Source organism: Heptranchias perlo, chromosome 33 (assembly GCF_035084215.1).
Source record: "Heptranchias perlo isolate sHepPer1 chromosome 33, sHepPer1.hap1, whole genome shotgun sequence".
NCBI lineage: Eukaryota > Metazoa > Chordata > Chondrichthyes > Hexanchiformes > Hexanchidae > Heptranchias > Heptranchias perlo.
The window spans coordinates 13,858,487-13,875,300 of record NC_090357.1 but is presented as its reverse complement, the minus strand read 5'-3'; the positions used below and the strand labels follow the sequence as shown (position 1 = coordinate 13,875,300).

General features: G+C 43.5%; 1 protein-coding gene across 8 annotated transcripts in view; it reads left to right on the top strand.

Annotated features, from left to right (window-relative positions):
- The window catches only part of LOC137301486 (neural cell adhesion molecule 1-like), a 441,173-nt gene that overhangs the window by 264,200 nt on the left and 160,159 nt on the right, over window positions 1-16,814 (top strand). For all 8 annotated transcript variants that reach the window (XM_067971002.1, XM_067970999.1, XM_067970998.1 and 5 more), the window contains exons 3-4: window positions 5,756-5,968; window positions 8,689-8,832. In XM_067971002.1, coding sequence (XP_067827103.1) covers window positions 5,756-5,968; window positions 8,689-8,832 — 357 coding nt within the window. The remainder of the gene's footprint in view (window positions 1-5,755; window positions 5,969-8,688; window positions 8,833-16,814) is intronic.

Sequence of the window (16,814 nt, the reverse complement as noted above, 5' to 3'; positions counted from 1 at the left end):
TAGAAGAAAGATGTAGTACTGAGAAATACAGACGAGGTAGGTCCCGGGTTTGATCTCTGGTCTCTGCTGTGTTAGATGATGTTAGTCAGATTGAGGTGGATGCATGACAGTTGATCCTGGTGACTGGGGACCAGGAGCCACTCCTAATTATTGTCTAATGGTCCCTGATGGAAATGTGTATGATTGGACATTGTATGAAGACAAACCCCCCCACCCCGCCTCCGCCCCCAAAGATAAACAGATAAATAGGGATTGTAACTGAGAGAGAAAAATGTACAGAGCGAGGGACAGTAATAGACACAATTAGAAAGTAACAGACAGAGAGTAACATAGACACACAAGGACCGTAGCGTAACTCTCCATGGGTCTCCAATCCACTTCATGCTGCAATGCATACTGGACTCCCCTAATAGGGGCATTGAGCTGCAGCGGCAGTGAAGTTTCCTTGACCCCCAAATATGTTACGTTTAGAAAACATGAAGTGCTCCACAGCTGAACTGCAGCGCACCCCAGGCTCCATGCCCACTTCAACAGATAAATGAAGCTCTCAAGAACAACTGAAAGACTTTGATGAGAAACAGGGTAGTAACATCTGCTCAGTGCAGATCACCAATATGAAATATTGCATTCTCCTCTTCAAATTATCCATGAGGAATGTCATAGTGAACCTACTAGAAATCAAGAAAAGCTGAATTTACATTAAGATTAAGAAAACAAAGTAGCAGTCTTATATAAGAGGAGTCCTATTGAATCCCCAAATACATGAAGTTTACAGTAACTCAGATTCTTGCTATCCTGCGCATCTCACCATATCATGCTATTTGATTTTGCATCTCACTGCAATGTGGTATTTGTATATCTTGCAAAATAGTGGTTTGTGCCTTTTTAAATTTGTTTACTGTGCATCTTGCTAGACACAGTGTTAGCCTGTGTATCTTGCTATAGATTGTTTGGTATATAAATTGTGAAACTCGACTGTATAAATGTGATTTTTTTTTTCCTCCTCTCTTCCTCCCCTCCCACAACTTCTATGAAACTATCCTTAAGTACTGTTCAGAACAGAGGACAAGTTAACAAGGTGTCAGTGGCTTTTACTTTGTTTCATGATCTCCAGTCATTAAATAGAATAATAAATCCAATATAACTAGTACATCAAGTAAACAAATTACTGTTGAATTACGACTTGCTTTGCAACATATTAAACAATGCTCGTGCTTAAATTAGGCTCTAGCTCGCTGAGATCTATACACTATGCCCAGGGCATTTGCACATGTGGTTATTCGGTGCTCTGTTTAATTCTCACATGGCTTCTCAAAATTAAAGAGAGATGTTTTTTGGTCATCTCAACCTAACTTAGACTTGGTAGACTTTCTTACACATGAAAACAAGAACCACAGGAAATAAGAAAGCTGAGATGGCCAGAATTATTTTTGCAGCTATTTAATTTTGACTCTCCTGAAGAAAACGAATGAGCCTTTAAACAAAGAAGAACCACTTTCTTTGGTAACAATTATATGCAAATAGTAAACTGAACAGCCTCATCATCCTTTCCGTGTGGATATTTTTGATTGATTGAACACTGTGTTGGGAGTCCTGCTAGTGAGCAAAATTGTGATTCATAAATTACTTTTCTTTGCTGATTTTCTTCTAGCTCCCTTTCCGTTCATCTGCATTTCTCAATCAGGACAGATGGCCTACCTAGCTGATTGGCATCTCCACCAATGCTATCTCCTGGGGAGAGACTGCACCTGGGCAATTTCCTGTACTGGATGGAGGCTGGAATTAGAAACCATTGGGACGATTTTAACTTTGAAGTCTGGGTGTGTTATGGGCAAGGGGGGGGTGGGGGGTCAAACAAAATCGGGGATTTCCGGAGTGGGAAGGAATCCGGGCTCCTACCTGCCGAAAAACACGTACGATCCAGACCCATCTGGGTGCGCACGCAGTTCAGCAACCCGGAAGTCCTGCCGGCAATTAAAGCCTGCGGGATGATATTTAAAGCAGAAATTAAAGTACTTAAACATGTTGAAATTTTCATTAATCTTGTTATTCATGCTGGGAAATTATTTCATTGCTGCCTCAACATGTTTCCTGTGCTGTGTGAAGCACGCCATGAGAAACTAGGCGGGTTGTAGCCGGCAGCAATTTGGCCATTTAAATCCCTGTTTGATAGATGGGGATAAAGGTGAGTAATTGCAGCAGAGCACTCGGTTCTCTCAGACCAACTTTTGATTGGGAGTTCTTTATGTTCAGACGGAAAATTCTTGGATCGCACTCAGAATTGTTCAGTTTACACATATTTACCTACTTTTTGGACTCCCTCAAATTGACATCAGGATGGGGGGGCACAACGGCTGCATTCACCACTACATCAGAGGACAAGGAACATCACCTTCCTTGCCGGGCACAGCGTGCATTTCTACCACTTGCAGCTCCAGAACACAGAGGTTCGCTACAGGGACCTGCACAAGAGCAGAGAGGGGAACAGCAGAGGGGCTGATGTTGAAGGAGGCAGTATCCTCGTGAGAGGGTCTACAGACAGAGGCTGAGCTTCCTGGACCTCTGAGGAACAGTGCCTACGAAGGCTGAGAGTGAGTCGCCAGGTGGTCACAGACATCTACGCGCTCCTTCATGCAGAGCTGCTCCCGGCTGGGCTTGGTGGCATCGCATTGCCCGTGGCAGTTAAAGTGACCATTGCCCTCAACTTCTTTGCCTTGAGATCCTTCCAGGATGCCACCGGTGACGTCGCCGGGGTGTCTCAGTCGTCTGTGCACAAGTGCATAAGTCAGGTCACCGATGGTTTGTTTCGCAGGGCGTCCCATTAAGTCACTTCCCCATGGACAACCTCAGCCAGTCTGAGAGAGCAGTGGATTTCCACTCTGTGGTTGGCTTCCCAAAGGTACAGGGTGCAAATGATTGCACGCATATAGCAATCTGAGCAACTCCACACGAGCCAGGACTATTCATCAACAGAAAGGGATATCACTCCATCAACGTGCAGCTCGTTGGCGACCACCAGAAAAGATTTTTTCACGTGTGTTCCAGATTCCCTGGCAGCTGCTATGATTCATTCATTCTGAGGGAATCCAACATCCCGGACCTCTTCCACGCTCCAAACAGCCTTAAGGGCTGGCTCCTCGGAGACAAGGGACACCCCCCTGCACACGTAGCTCATGACACCTCTGAGGAACCCCATCAGTGAGGTACAATGTCGATCCAACAACAGTCACATTGCCATCAGGTCTGTCATTGAACGTGCGATAGGACTGCTCAAGATGCGATCTTGGTGCCTGGTTCATTCTGGGGGAGCGCTTCAATACGCACCAGCGAGAGTGGGTAGAATCATAGTTGTGTCCTGCATAACGTGGCGCAATAGAGAGGGTTACTGGTTGATAAGGCCCCATACCCTCATCCAGCATGTGCCATCAACATTTAGGATGAAGAACCCATCGGCAGAGCAGCGGCTCACCTGGCTGCTCGTGAGGCCAGGGAGTCACTAATATTTGAACGATTTTCTTAAGGACATCTGCAAAGTGAGGATAGTCCAGTCCTCATACCACCTGGAAAGACCAGCGCAAACACCAGCCCGCCCGCACAAAACAGTCCTACAACTACACATACACCCACTGTAAATGCACCCACTAGGTGGCATCAAGTTTCGCTGTTCATGAAACACATGAAAGAGTGCTATCACAAAAGGCAGTCAAGAATGGGCAAGACACGGCAGTAGTGGTGAAAATGCTAACATTTAATGTGAATTTAACAAAAAACAAATATAAATGAAAAAATGACAGTCTGTCAGACACCCTTGAGCATATCCTTTGTGACCACCAAACCATAGACTTTCGCTTTCGACTACTTCTACGTGCTGTGGCTGTAGCAGAGGTAGCGGCAAGTTGCTCATGTTCATACCCTGACTGAGATGCTTTTGGCCTACGCCCTCTGGGTTTTGGTGCTGGCGAGGCCCCCGCTAAAGACTACTCCACCTGCACTTGTGCAGGGGCATACTCGGCCACCTGGAGAGGAGGCAGCATTGTGGGTACTAGTTTGGGGGGTGGGGGGAGGGCCAACGGGTGAGACGTGGGAGCGCTTTGAGTGGCGTCCCCACTTCCATGTCGCCTTTCGCCATCTTCCCTTTCCTGGGCCAGGGCCACATCACTCCTACCACCCTGCTGGAGAACAGTTTGGAGGACCTGTATGATGCCTTATTTTTCTGATTTGCCGCACGCCCGTTGGCCAACCCCCTCTCCCCCTGGCTGCCATCCTGCCGTCTTATTAAAATCATGCCCCCTGTCTTCTAGTTAACAACTCAGTGCTACTGGCCTCTTGTCCTAGCATATTTAGGACTGTTTCCATGAGGACTTCATTTCTGTTTTTTTTTAATGTGCTTATTTGTAATATGCTGAGTTTGTTTTCATGTTCACATCTTGAGGTGGGACTAACAGCACTGCCATATGATTATTTCAGCTGTGATTAATGTGGCCTCTGCTAGGTTTCCATAGCAATGTTGCCATTTATTTGTTTTGCCATGGGGAGAGCTGATGGTAGTTTATTATACTGTCAGTGCTTTTCCCACCAGAATTTTACATTTATATTGCATTTTAATTTATTCCATTTAAAACTGGTTGTGTATCCATCAGAAATCCACCTCTGCTGTGTAAAACACTCATGGGTGAGATGAGTTGCACCAGGTCCACCATCAAATCCCAGACATTTAGACTCTTATATAACACTCACAAAGCAGTGAGCCTGAAATATGACCTATTTTGGTTATAGTACCTTGGTGCCTCTGTAGATATGAAATTGTGACAACAGAATTGCTTTACTGGAAAATGATTCCAACAGCTACCACATAGATGTGAATGTCTCCTTTGTGTACTTAGTCATCAAATCTACAATACTTTAGTCCAATGAAAACACAGATTTAACCCATTTTTAGAAGAGGAGTAATGATAACTGCCCATTCCGATCAGCAAACAGTTTCTATTTCCACTAATGTTGAATGGCCATGGTTGAGCCCAGAGAATATTTATCAATGTAGATTGATATCAACATATGCCTGGTTAGGTTCATTGTAATGTCATACAAATACATTAAGCATTTGTTTGCTGATATCACCAACAGTAACTTCTAGTCCACATTCTTTTGTTTGAACATTGTGTAATAAAAACAAACAAACAATTAAACTGTTCTCACGTATTTACAAGTAATCAAAACTAAGCAACAGAGGTACTGTAGATATTTCTAGATGGAACAAAATTCCAGGCTGTCTATTATTTCTAATCTGTTTCATCTGCTATTAATTGTCTGATGAAATACTTTGAACACATCCACATCAATTATAAGCATATATTGTACAGAGCTGTACTGTGTGTGTGTGTATTATGTTTGGGGTTATCAATTTGGCTGTGGACCTTGACATGCATTTCTTTGAAACCCATCAAGTAACCCCCTCTCATAAGTATCCACAACTCTGGGATATGCTAGAATCAAATTGTCTATATTCTGTGAGAAATTAACATGTTGATAGAGAAATATACCCATCAGATTTTGCTGGTTCTGATTATTTAATCGATATTTTTGATTTGGATATCCAACCATAGGACAAGCAGGCTACATTATTAAGGATAGAGCCCATCTATCCTGGCTGACAAACTCGAGAGCTTGATGCTAACCTAACATCTAAAAAGTTTATTTTTAATAGCCATGTGATAAATGTGTCTTCCTTATTAACTCATTTTATTTTTTAATTCAGTGACTGGCGATGTCAGCACCATTTCCTGGTATCTGCCCAATGGTGACAAAATTGATCCAAATCAACAGCGCATCGCCGTTGCAACAGTAAATGAAATATCTTCAAGTCTGACCCTCTACGGTGCCAATATCGATGATGCTGGCATTTACAAATGTGTGGCAACTTCAAAGGATGGGAATGAATCAGAGGCTACGGTTAACGTCAAGATCTACCGTAAGGCGTTCAGCAATTCTTTCTTTGCGTTTTAGGCCCCCCTTTTTTAAGAAGGTGGGGGTAGGGTATGTTCATGTGCAGTAAACCAAAAAACCCAAAAGTAAGTGTCAAATTATAATTTTATTATATCGGTCCAGGATGCACTCCAGTCCCTGCGGTACCCACCGGTGGCAGGAAAGCCTCAAGCGTACCGGCAGACACCGTGTGCTACCTCTCCAGGGCCACCCAGGCACGGAGAATGCCGTGGAAGAGAGGCAGACAGTCGGAGCGACTGCCCCCACAAGCCGCATCTAACCTAGACCTGCGGCTAGCCACCTTGGACAGGCCCACGAGGACATCCACCAACCTGCCCGCCAAACCCCCCTCAAAGATCAGGAGCATGGCACGGAAGTGCAGCCAGAACTTGAGGAGCAGCCCCTTAAATAGCAGAACAGGGGCTGCAGTCTCCCACACCCTGTGAACAAATGAAACGCTGACTCGTCCAGGCCGCAGAAATTGCAGGTGGCCCGAGAGTCCGTGAAATGGCATAACCGCCTATTGGTCGTGACTGCTCCGTGCAACTCTCTCCACCCCAGATCCCCAATGGCACACGGGAGGATCCCCGAGCAGAGAGCCCTGCACTGGGGACCCCCGCCTCCACCGGACGGCAGGATGGTGCGTCAGGGCGTGTCTGGGCGAGATACGAGAGCTAGGAAGTGGAGAGTGTGCAGGAGCAGCCCGTACAGGAAATCCCTCCGCGCAGAATGAAATGACACTGAGGGAATTTCCAATAGATGGCTCAAGTTGAGGGGCACAGCCCCCCGAAGGAGGTTTCGGGGCCTGACGCCGATGAGGAATTCTGTCCGAGCTGGGGTCAGATCGGACGGGATGGCTCCACACACCGAGTAGAGTCAGGGCCGAGTGCCACTTTCAATGCCCGGATGGCGGCGGCCGCGTCCCAGACATGGCGCAAGCTGATCCGTGCGTTCAGTGTCTCCGGCGCCATCCAGCCCGCCCCTCCGCCATCCACGACGTCCCTGACTCTGGTTACCTTACCGGCCAGGGCCCTCTCCTCCATCAGCCACGTGCCGCTGAAGCCAACACCGCAGAGGAATGGATTCCTGAGCAATGGCTCCTGCAGGACGGCCGCCACCCCCGACGGGGGAGAGCACCGGCAGGAGGCAACCATATTCCAGACCCTGATTAAAAGACAGGCAGCTCCCGCAACGACGCGCGGCCGCCCGGCAACGTGATGAACAGGAGCTGCCTGCCGTAGTTCAGGCCGCACAGTTGGCGGAAGAAATACGTCACCAGCGCACACCATCTAGGAGGATCCTCAACGTACGGGTATCGCTGCAGGGTCCGAAGGCGGAAAGTCGCCACCTGGGTGCGGACGCACACCAGCCCCTGACCGCCCTCCCTAAGCGTGAGACTCAGGACCGCAGCAGCGACCCAGTGCATCCTTTTGGCCCAGAAGAAGTCGACGAGCTTCTTCTGAATCTTGGCGACAAACTCAGGAGGAGGGATCAAAATGACCAACCGGTACCACAACATTGCGGCCACCAGCTGGTTTATGACCAGCACTCGACCCCCATAGGATAACACTCTGAGCAGTCCTGTCCAGCGCCCTAGGCGAGCGGTGACTTTGGCCTCCAGCTCTTGCCAGTTTGCCGGCCAGGCTTCCTAGGCAGGGCTAAGGTAGACTCCCAGGTACTGGAGGCGGGGGTGCTCCAGGCAGAAGGCCGTAGCTCCTCCGGCAGGGAGTCCGTTTGGCACTGACCCACCAGGAGTCCAGAACATTTCTCCCAGTTGATCCTTGCGGAGGACGTGGCAGAGTACACCTTTTGGCACTCGCGAATCCTCCGCAAGTCAACGGGATCTGTGACCACGAGGAGCACGTTGTCGGCGTCAGCCGAAAGGACCACTAATTTTTTTTTGTTATTTGTTTTGGATAGGAGTGTTGACCGGAGGTGACCAGTTACGAACTCAGGTTACTGCAGTTCAAAAGTTGCTTTTGCCTGTGTGTCAGCAGTTCGGAATAAACTCAGTAGTTTCTGCAGCCCCTGGCCAACAGGAGTATATTTTAAAAACGTACCTCCCTCCTTCCCACCCCCCACCGGGCATCAGTCCCAAGGCCCCTGATCGCACCGACCCAAACTTGGAGCACTTACCTGATGCTGCCTCCTCCTGCAGTGCCGTCTTCATTATGATGAGTCTGCGGCCCAATATCCGGGGCTCCTCGGAACTCACCATTTGTGCGCGGGGGAATTACGCTGTGCCAGTGGGGCGCCCAAAAGTGGGTGCTCCCGAATTTGACTCCTATTGATTGCCACTGTTCAGGAAGATAGATTGCTGGAGGCTTTGTTTATCCGAAATGAACAGTTATAAAGTGTCTTTTGAAGAGTAATTCGAGGGCTGCTTTGAAAAACTCTGCATGCGCTCTTTGAAAATAGTTTTGTGCACTTTTCAACATCTGGCCTAACACAAAGCTGCCATCCAGATCAGCATTTGCTTTCTTTCTTAAGCCTACCGTTATTTAACCTAGTCAGGGTTGTAGTGATTTTTTTAAGATACTAAAATGGTAATTCTTCAACACATTTAAATATTGAAAATCAAAAAATAAATCCATCTGAGTCATTGAGTAAGAAAGGGAAAAAATTGGCATGGAGAGGAGGAATAAACGAACAAGCAACATTTTTCCTTACTCAGTGTTTCTAACCATTTTGATTTATTTTTAACAGAGAAACTTGAGTTCAGGAATGCCCCTTCACCACAAGAGTTCAAAGTGGGTGCGGATGCAGTTGTCATTTGTGATTCTGTCAGCTCACCTCCACCTACCATCACATGGAAGCACAGAGGTAGAGATGTTTTACTGAAGAAAGATGGTGAGTTAAAAATATTCAGTGTTCACTATATTGCGATCTGTAAAAATGGTTAAATAATATTTGTCATGTCTGATTCGTTACTGACTGACTAATTGCAAGTGTTCACTTTTAGAGGTCACCTCCATTGTCAGTCACAAACTTTGCTGGTGTCCCAAGTCCAGGCCCTATCCATTTTTCCATAATTTTATCGAGAATAACCTTCTTCACCTTGCTATATATTAGTATAGAAATACTAAATCTCGAAGCCAGGTCAATAAAATGTAAGATGAAAACAATTCTATCTTTTTTCCAGTACCTTTCGATCCATGGAAACTAACTTGTTTAAGTCACCTCACCTACTAATGGAATACTTACAATGGGACGTGGGGGCGTCAGTCTATACTACTTTCAGATTTCACAGTTCTCACTAATATCCTCTATTAGCCTTGTATACTCCTCATCAACTACACCTGCATCTTTTAGCAGAATTTTTAAATGTTGACAAATAGGGTGGACAAATTGCCTATGTAACTTTGAGTGTTTTTTTTCCTTATTGCCTGATGGCATTAATACTTGTCTAACATGCTGATGAGAAACATCAAGTATTATTAAGGGGATAAAATAATGCCCTGACTGGGTAAACTGCAAATCAACTAAGTTACCAAAAATGATTGTCTCATCGTGTTCCACGTCAAGTTTCATTTTTGCCTTTTTCATGGAAGGTTTACCCAAAAGCACAGGTATCTCACTAGAGACTACATCCGTACTTGTAAAATGGCTTACTCCAGCTGTGTTACATGGAAATACCATTCTCGAGTGACCGCAAGGTATTGTCATCTCCAAACCTAATACTTGTAGAACTTTTATATTCCTTAACCTTGCGTTGATCCTCACTACTTAGTGAATCAAGATAACATTTTAACCAAACCACCCTGCATACAGTTGAAATACATGCACTAACACTGCACAATTAAAGGAATCTCTTTATTATTCGTTCATGGGATGTGGGCATCGCTAGCAAGGCCAGCATTTATTGCCCATCCTTAATTGCCCTTCAGAATCTGTGACTAATACATTCATCGCAGGATTAAAACTCCTTGTGACCAGCGTAATCTGTTCATATTCATCATTACCTTCATCCTCATAGCTACTTTCTTCATGCGTCATTTCAAAGACCCTGCGTCTTTACGCTGGACAGTTTGTCTCATCACATTTAGAGTTGTAAACAATTTTACAACACCAAGTTATAGTCCAACAATTTTATTTTTAATTGTTGGAATATAACTTGGTGTTGTAAAATTGTTTACAATTGTCAACCCCAGTCCATCATCGGCATCTCCACATCACATTTAGAGTCACATCTAAAGCATCTACTGACTTTTCCATGGGCATTCCTGGGATTCATTTGCCCATTATTACTATCCCAATTTTGTCTTCTGTTGATAACTGGATTTGCCATACCTGCTTTCATCACCAAACTGGCTGTCTTTAATCCTCCCATCATATTGACGCCTGTGTCCGGTCTCTCTCAAATTTTAAAACCTGGTCTGGTGCCTGTGTTTAGTATCTGGAACACTTTGAAACCTGGTAAACATCGAATCTTCTATTCTTTGTGTCACAGCGGAAGGCCCCATTAGTTCTATGAAGGCTGAAGGGAATTATTGTTTCTCCAGGATTTTTTTTTAAGGCAGCAGCTCCTTTTCCGAAAACTGGATGCCAGTTAGGACCAGTTGCCTGTCCATATGAGACACCTTAGCATGATCTAGTAATTTAAACGCTGGTACCAATCCAGGGATTCCCAATTTGAACTTTGTCAACCTCTTGTACAATTTGTTAAAGTCCATGATATACTCTTCCATTGAATGACGGTCCGTTTTCTGAAATCTATCAAATGCTGACCAGGCCTCCTAGGCACTTAACAGGTCATCTTTCTTGTAGATTTAATCCAGAAGTTCCAGTAGAAAGCTAAAACCTTCAACATTATCCAAAAAATCTGCATCCAGCTCAGAAAATACCTTACTTCTGATTTTACTTTGTTCAGGAAGCAACAATGCCAAGGCTATGCCTTGTTTACTCTTCGGCAGCGTAGTAACCCTTGTCCACACATCAACCTCATTCTTTCACTGGTCATACGGTTCAAATTCCAAGAACATCGGAGGGAAATCATACCTCGATTATTTAAATTTGCTTTCTTCCATTTTCCACAGTGGCCACTAGGCTTTCAAGCTTTTCTTCCTTATGTCCAAAAAAATCCATAGTTTCCAACCTCCACCTTTAGGCAACCATTCTCTGCTACCATGTTATAACTGGATAGCCTGGTGGTGAAGGATAGAATACTGCAGCCTGATCTTCAGTTGCTTCCAAGCTTTTATTCACCCAGCTCAACATTACACACCCTCCTATAAATGGATACAAGAGAGTCCCCAATTATAATAAAATTTTAATTTGATACTTATTTGGGGTTTTTTTGTTTTTCTGCACGTACACACCCTAAACCCCCCCTTCTTATAAAAGGGGGGCCTAAAACATACAAAAAAAATCTGATTGTCATTTCAAGCCCCGTGTTCTTGAAAAGAGTCCCCAATTGATAACCACCGCCTGAATACAATTAACGCTAATTGATACAAATTCCATAGATACAATTAACATGAGGCCACTAAAAAAATAAATTAACATGAGGTGGAGTAATTAAAAATGACATGGCCAGGTGACAGAAAGCGGCAAGAGGAGCCGAGAAACAGGGGGATAGAAATAATGGGCTTGGGTCTGGAGCAGCAGCCAAATGCGCACACAAATGGACACAAAGGGAATTCCGGGCAGAAATTAAGCGAGACATGTCATGGTAATAAAGAGAGGACTGGGAGGAAAGGATATGAAAAAATACCAGAAGTATCGTTCTTGTCAGGCATATGTGAATGGTGCCAAAGAGTGACTATCTCCCTATGGGGCAAGGTAATGTGGTGGATCCTAGAGTCTGCCCAGTTTCAATTAATAAGGAATTCTAGATTTATAGCTTGGTCAAGGCATTGGAATGTTTAATGTGGATATCGTGGTGGCTGTGATCGCTCAGAGCTCATTTGTCTAAGCTTGAGGGCCGGCAGCCAAAGTGAAATATAAACCTCTGTCTGGGAGCATTGTATATTAATGACAAATTAATTGGGCCTGTTAACTACACAGTTAAAAAGATATGATTCATTTCTGAGTTGTAAGAGGCAATTATACAAAGAAACTGTTTGGAACCTGAAGCTAATTGAGTCAAATTTTACTTTGCCAAGTTCGGTGCTGGTTGAAATTGTTTACATGTGTGGGTTCCTTTTGTCTTTGGTCTTTGAGTGCAGGAAGTAATTCAAGCTGGGTTGGTTTTGATTACAATGAAAGGATACCTTTTTTTAAAAATCTTCCTTTGTGCCAGTTTCGATATCGAAGCCAAGAAAGACATTTAACAACATTGGTGCAGCATGTTCTTTAGTTTTCCTATTTTGTTGTGCAGTTATGTGAGTTGGGGGCTTTGAGAAATTCATAGTTAATTTCTTTCATCAAGCTTTTCATCATGAACTTGTATTCAGCAGTTACTGAGGAGAATTTCAATACTTTTATTGTTTTAGAACATATTCATACCAATTTGCAGGAGCCGAGTAAGTGATAGGCAAAAAAGGAAACCCAATGTGCAAGCAAGATATGCAGTATCCCAGCACCCGCACCTGTCTGTTGGATGCTGACATGAAGGTGGTGCTGCATGAGATGTTGCAGAAGAGTGGCCCTGTTTACCTCTCCATAGCACCATCCCCATAATGTCGGTATTGCAGCATGCCTGAAAGGATGTGGAGGCAGGCTGGAGGTCACAGTCATTGTCATTGGCTGTAGTCATTGTCATTGTCGTTGGCTGTATGTTAGCTGCAGATGTACTTGCAGGAGATGGCACAGCTATGCATGTAATTCTTTGCTGACCCTAAACCTGTGAAGACAGTTCCTGTGTTACAGCCAAGTAGGTTTTACTGGCTCGTGAATCACCCTGGCATTCCTTTTAGAACATAAGAAATAGGAGCAGGAGTAGGCCACATGGTCCCCTGAGTCTGCTCTCTGCATGCAGTAACACTGAAAGCATGGCATATTGTAATTGGGGTTCTTCTGAAGAATCGTCTAGCATTACGAAAATAAATCGCATATCACATATCTGCACCGTAGGTACTGTCACCACATATTTTGGGAATATGAGCCTCTGCATCTGCTAATCCTCTGTGAAAGTGGGTACGTGTACCTCTGTCTGTAGATGTAGGTGTCAGGATATCAGAAGGTCAACAGTTAACACTTCTGATGCAGCTACAGTTGCCTGACATCCTTCCTTTGATTTTCCTCTTTCTTTCAAAACAATCATAAAGATGGATTCCTATTGGGAAATTCATTGGTGGTACTAATGCTAGTAGGGGGAGAAGGAGAAAAACGCAATCTAACCTACTACCATATACAGCTCAGCACCTAGCAATGACTGGATGCCCATGATAAATAGGCATGGAAGAATGTCGGGAATTTGGGTGAAATATTATCACCCAACTTGATAAAGTATTATGAAGCTGCCACCTGTTTCAGACAAGAGCTTTCTGGCTCCAGTTTATTTTCAATATGGAAATGCATCTGGAGCACAAACACAGTGCAGACCCAGCAGGACAGATATCTACCAAATTCTTGATCTATTGCTCCCCATAAACTGGCCCACATGAGAAATAATATAAAAAAATATCAGGGTCATGATGTAAAGTTAACTAAAGTATTACATTCTGTGTGATCTGCTGATTTATTTTGCGCCAGTATAATTTTACATCATATAAACTTGATTAGTACATTCTAGCTTAAGGTATAAGGTCTGTCAGCATAGTGTTTCCACCAATTCAGAGAACTGGAGGACACAGTCAGTAGGCCTTACTTTTCTGATGCATACCCAATGCTAATAGAATTCATTATTTGCCCTGTGACTTCAAGAATAAAGTCAAATTTCAGTTTGTAGGATGAGCAAGCATGCTATAGAAGCTGTTTCTTTTTTGCATTGAGCACATTGAGTAAAAGGTATTGAGAAAAAGCTCAAATTTTAACACTAATTTGCTGATTATAGGGTCCTGGATACAAGCAAAAGGGAACAGCCAGCTTTATAGTTCCCAAAGCCTGTCTTTACATGAAACCTTTTTAGCTGAACCTTCTCAGCTAGTTGTTTTCCCACAGAGCTCTCCTTTCTCAACCACTAAGAAATGACAAGGCTCCAACCATGATAGTTACAGAAAGACAATGTGATGCACCAAATCTGTTAAAGCCTTTCCTGCATTTTGCAGTGGTAATAGATATGTCTTTGACAGGTTGCAAGGAAATTGGCCTTAGGGTAATTGGATTAGTCGGATTAGCGCTGGAACACTTCCACATGACCGTACAGGATCAGTTGGCCTGAGTGTGGCTGAAGCCCATGGTATGAACAAATAAGGAAGGATTCACTCCTTCTCTCGTTGTCAGGATGTGATTCTACTAGTGCATTTATTCGTGGTAAATAACATAGCAGATGTCCTCAATCATCTCACAGTTCATCCTCGAGTGGAAGATCCACCTGGAGGTGTTTCAGCACATATTCAAGATATGCGGTCATCAGGAAATAGATCTGACTCAGACACCTATCAATTCCAGTATTTCTGCTTGTGGCCTGAGATCATATCAGCGTAATGGTTGAATAGTTTATCCTTATTTTGGACATGAATTCTTTCATTTCTCCACATCCTGAGAATAGTTCTAAAGATATAAGCAGACAGATTTACATTTACACTATTAACTGCTTTTTGGCTCTGCACACCAGGGTTTTCAGACATTATGGTGATGAGTCGAGGCAGGATCTCTGAGGGGATCTTTTCTCACAGTTGAGCGGTGCAATACTGCATTCAAACCCAGAAACTTTCCAACTGACAGTTTGATTATTGAAAGATAACCAATTGGTAGGGACCCCTCCCTAGTGGTAGATACTTTGATTAATCACCATTGAGCGTCCAATAATAGAATTTAAAACACAAAATGGAAGAAGTTTGTGCATTGGTATTCTATTAAGTCAGTTGGACCTATCTTGTGTGATGTCATGTAGATTACGCAGTGTCGTCAGCATATATTCATTGTTGGTTGTGAAATCTAGTTCCATTTGTTACAACTGTTCTAGTCTCCATGACCCTTTTGTGCTTGGATTGTTGGTGATCACCTGTTGCTTTCCTGTCGTACACAAGCTATTTGGAAATCATGTCCAGTTTAGCCTTTGTTGATTCCTAATTGAGACCTTAATTTAGGTCTGCACCAAATGAACCCACCAATTGAACTTCTGTGAACGTTAGCTTAAATGTTATCAGCATTAGTTTTGTCTGCAAACCTTTGTGTATGGGCCATATTTGATTTTCCATTCTGACAGGCCATCCTTACGGCCCACCCACAGATTTTATTTGAAATCACTTCCCAAATAATTTAAGCAAGAAATTGTCGTCCCATTGTTTTATCCATTGCTAAAACAGTGCTGACGCATTGCTTCCCTTATGTAACTGTTCACAGAGCCCTAATTTATTACATCTCTTGCACAGAGCAATTCAGGAAGTCTTGACAGCCATTCATTTCCTATGATGCACAGACCCAAGGCAAACTAGCATTTAAGCAGCAGATCATTAAATAAATGGTTCAATGCAACTTACCCTGCTATCATCTTACAAGGAAGAAACTTAGTGGGAAGATTGAAGGTCATGGTATCCTTCCTACACCTGCTTCCTGGGCACCCTTCAATCAGCTTCCAATTGATACCATACAAAAGGTTGCCACTCGGAGTAACTGTCGCACATTAACCAAGCATTACTGTCCAGATTTAACAGGAGTACATGACGAGGGCTGAGAATTTCTTCGGAGTTTGTCCCCCTCTGCCACTGTAACTTCACCGGAAGTGTGGCAGAATTCAGTTTATGTGCACATTATGATGATATTTTCATGTGCCTGGATTTTCTCCAGAACTTATCAAGTTAAGCTGTACTCTTATGATGTGTGGAGTATGCATATCATTTGAAGAATGAATAAGACTGCCAGTTAGGTAATCTACTTTTCTAATTAGGGGTCAGTTCCAGGCCTGTATTTGTGAAGCTGTCTGCAGTGTCAGGCAAGCATTGCATAGGCACTGAGCGCTGCCAGATTGTTGTAAAAAAAATTAACTTGACTTCACATATCATATAGTAACAAATTATTATGTTTTGGGGCTAAGAGTTGATTGTGTGTGTGCTGGGACTGAGCACTGCTGTGCTTTTACACTGTCTACCTAAGGTACTATAAGCTATTTGTTAATCAGATATTTTTCTGACATGATGTTTCATGATTGGTACAGGTGAATGATTTGTCGCTTGCTTTTGTGACTGCTTCTGTGTTTTCATGTGTTTAGTACGGGAACTGTTTTACCTTTCAAACCATTGGATTGCAAAGGCACTTTCTATTGAAAACAGTGGGAGTGCGAGTACCTAGGGGAAACTGTGCTTTTCTTTGTAAAATCCTCTTATTTAACTTGTGCACTTTGCCAAAAAAGGAGCAGACATTGCAGATTCTGTGGGGTTTTAACAATAAAAACCTGTATTTATATAGTGCCTTTAATGTAGAAAATGATCTAAGATGCTTCACAGAGGATTTAGAGAAATACATTATTGGAATTTACTTCAGCTACAAGTCTGATAATCAGTCTCAAACTTGCAATGTGACAAAGGAATTCCATAAATAGAAAAGAAAATTCAGCACAACATTGGAAACTTATTTGTTTGCTCTATGCAGTACAATAATGGTTTTGGGACAAAGTATCCAACTGTCAAAAAGTGGTAGTGATAGAATGATTGGTACTGTGAGGTATGAAGAAGCTGTGTGAGTGAGCTAGAAAATAACATGCTCGCGAAGTAAGAAAGACGCAGGCTGATTTCAAGATAATAATTGCAGGACATGTCAAGCAGCAAACTGGGCGTTGTCTTCTAGGG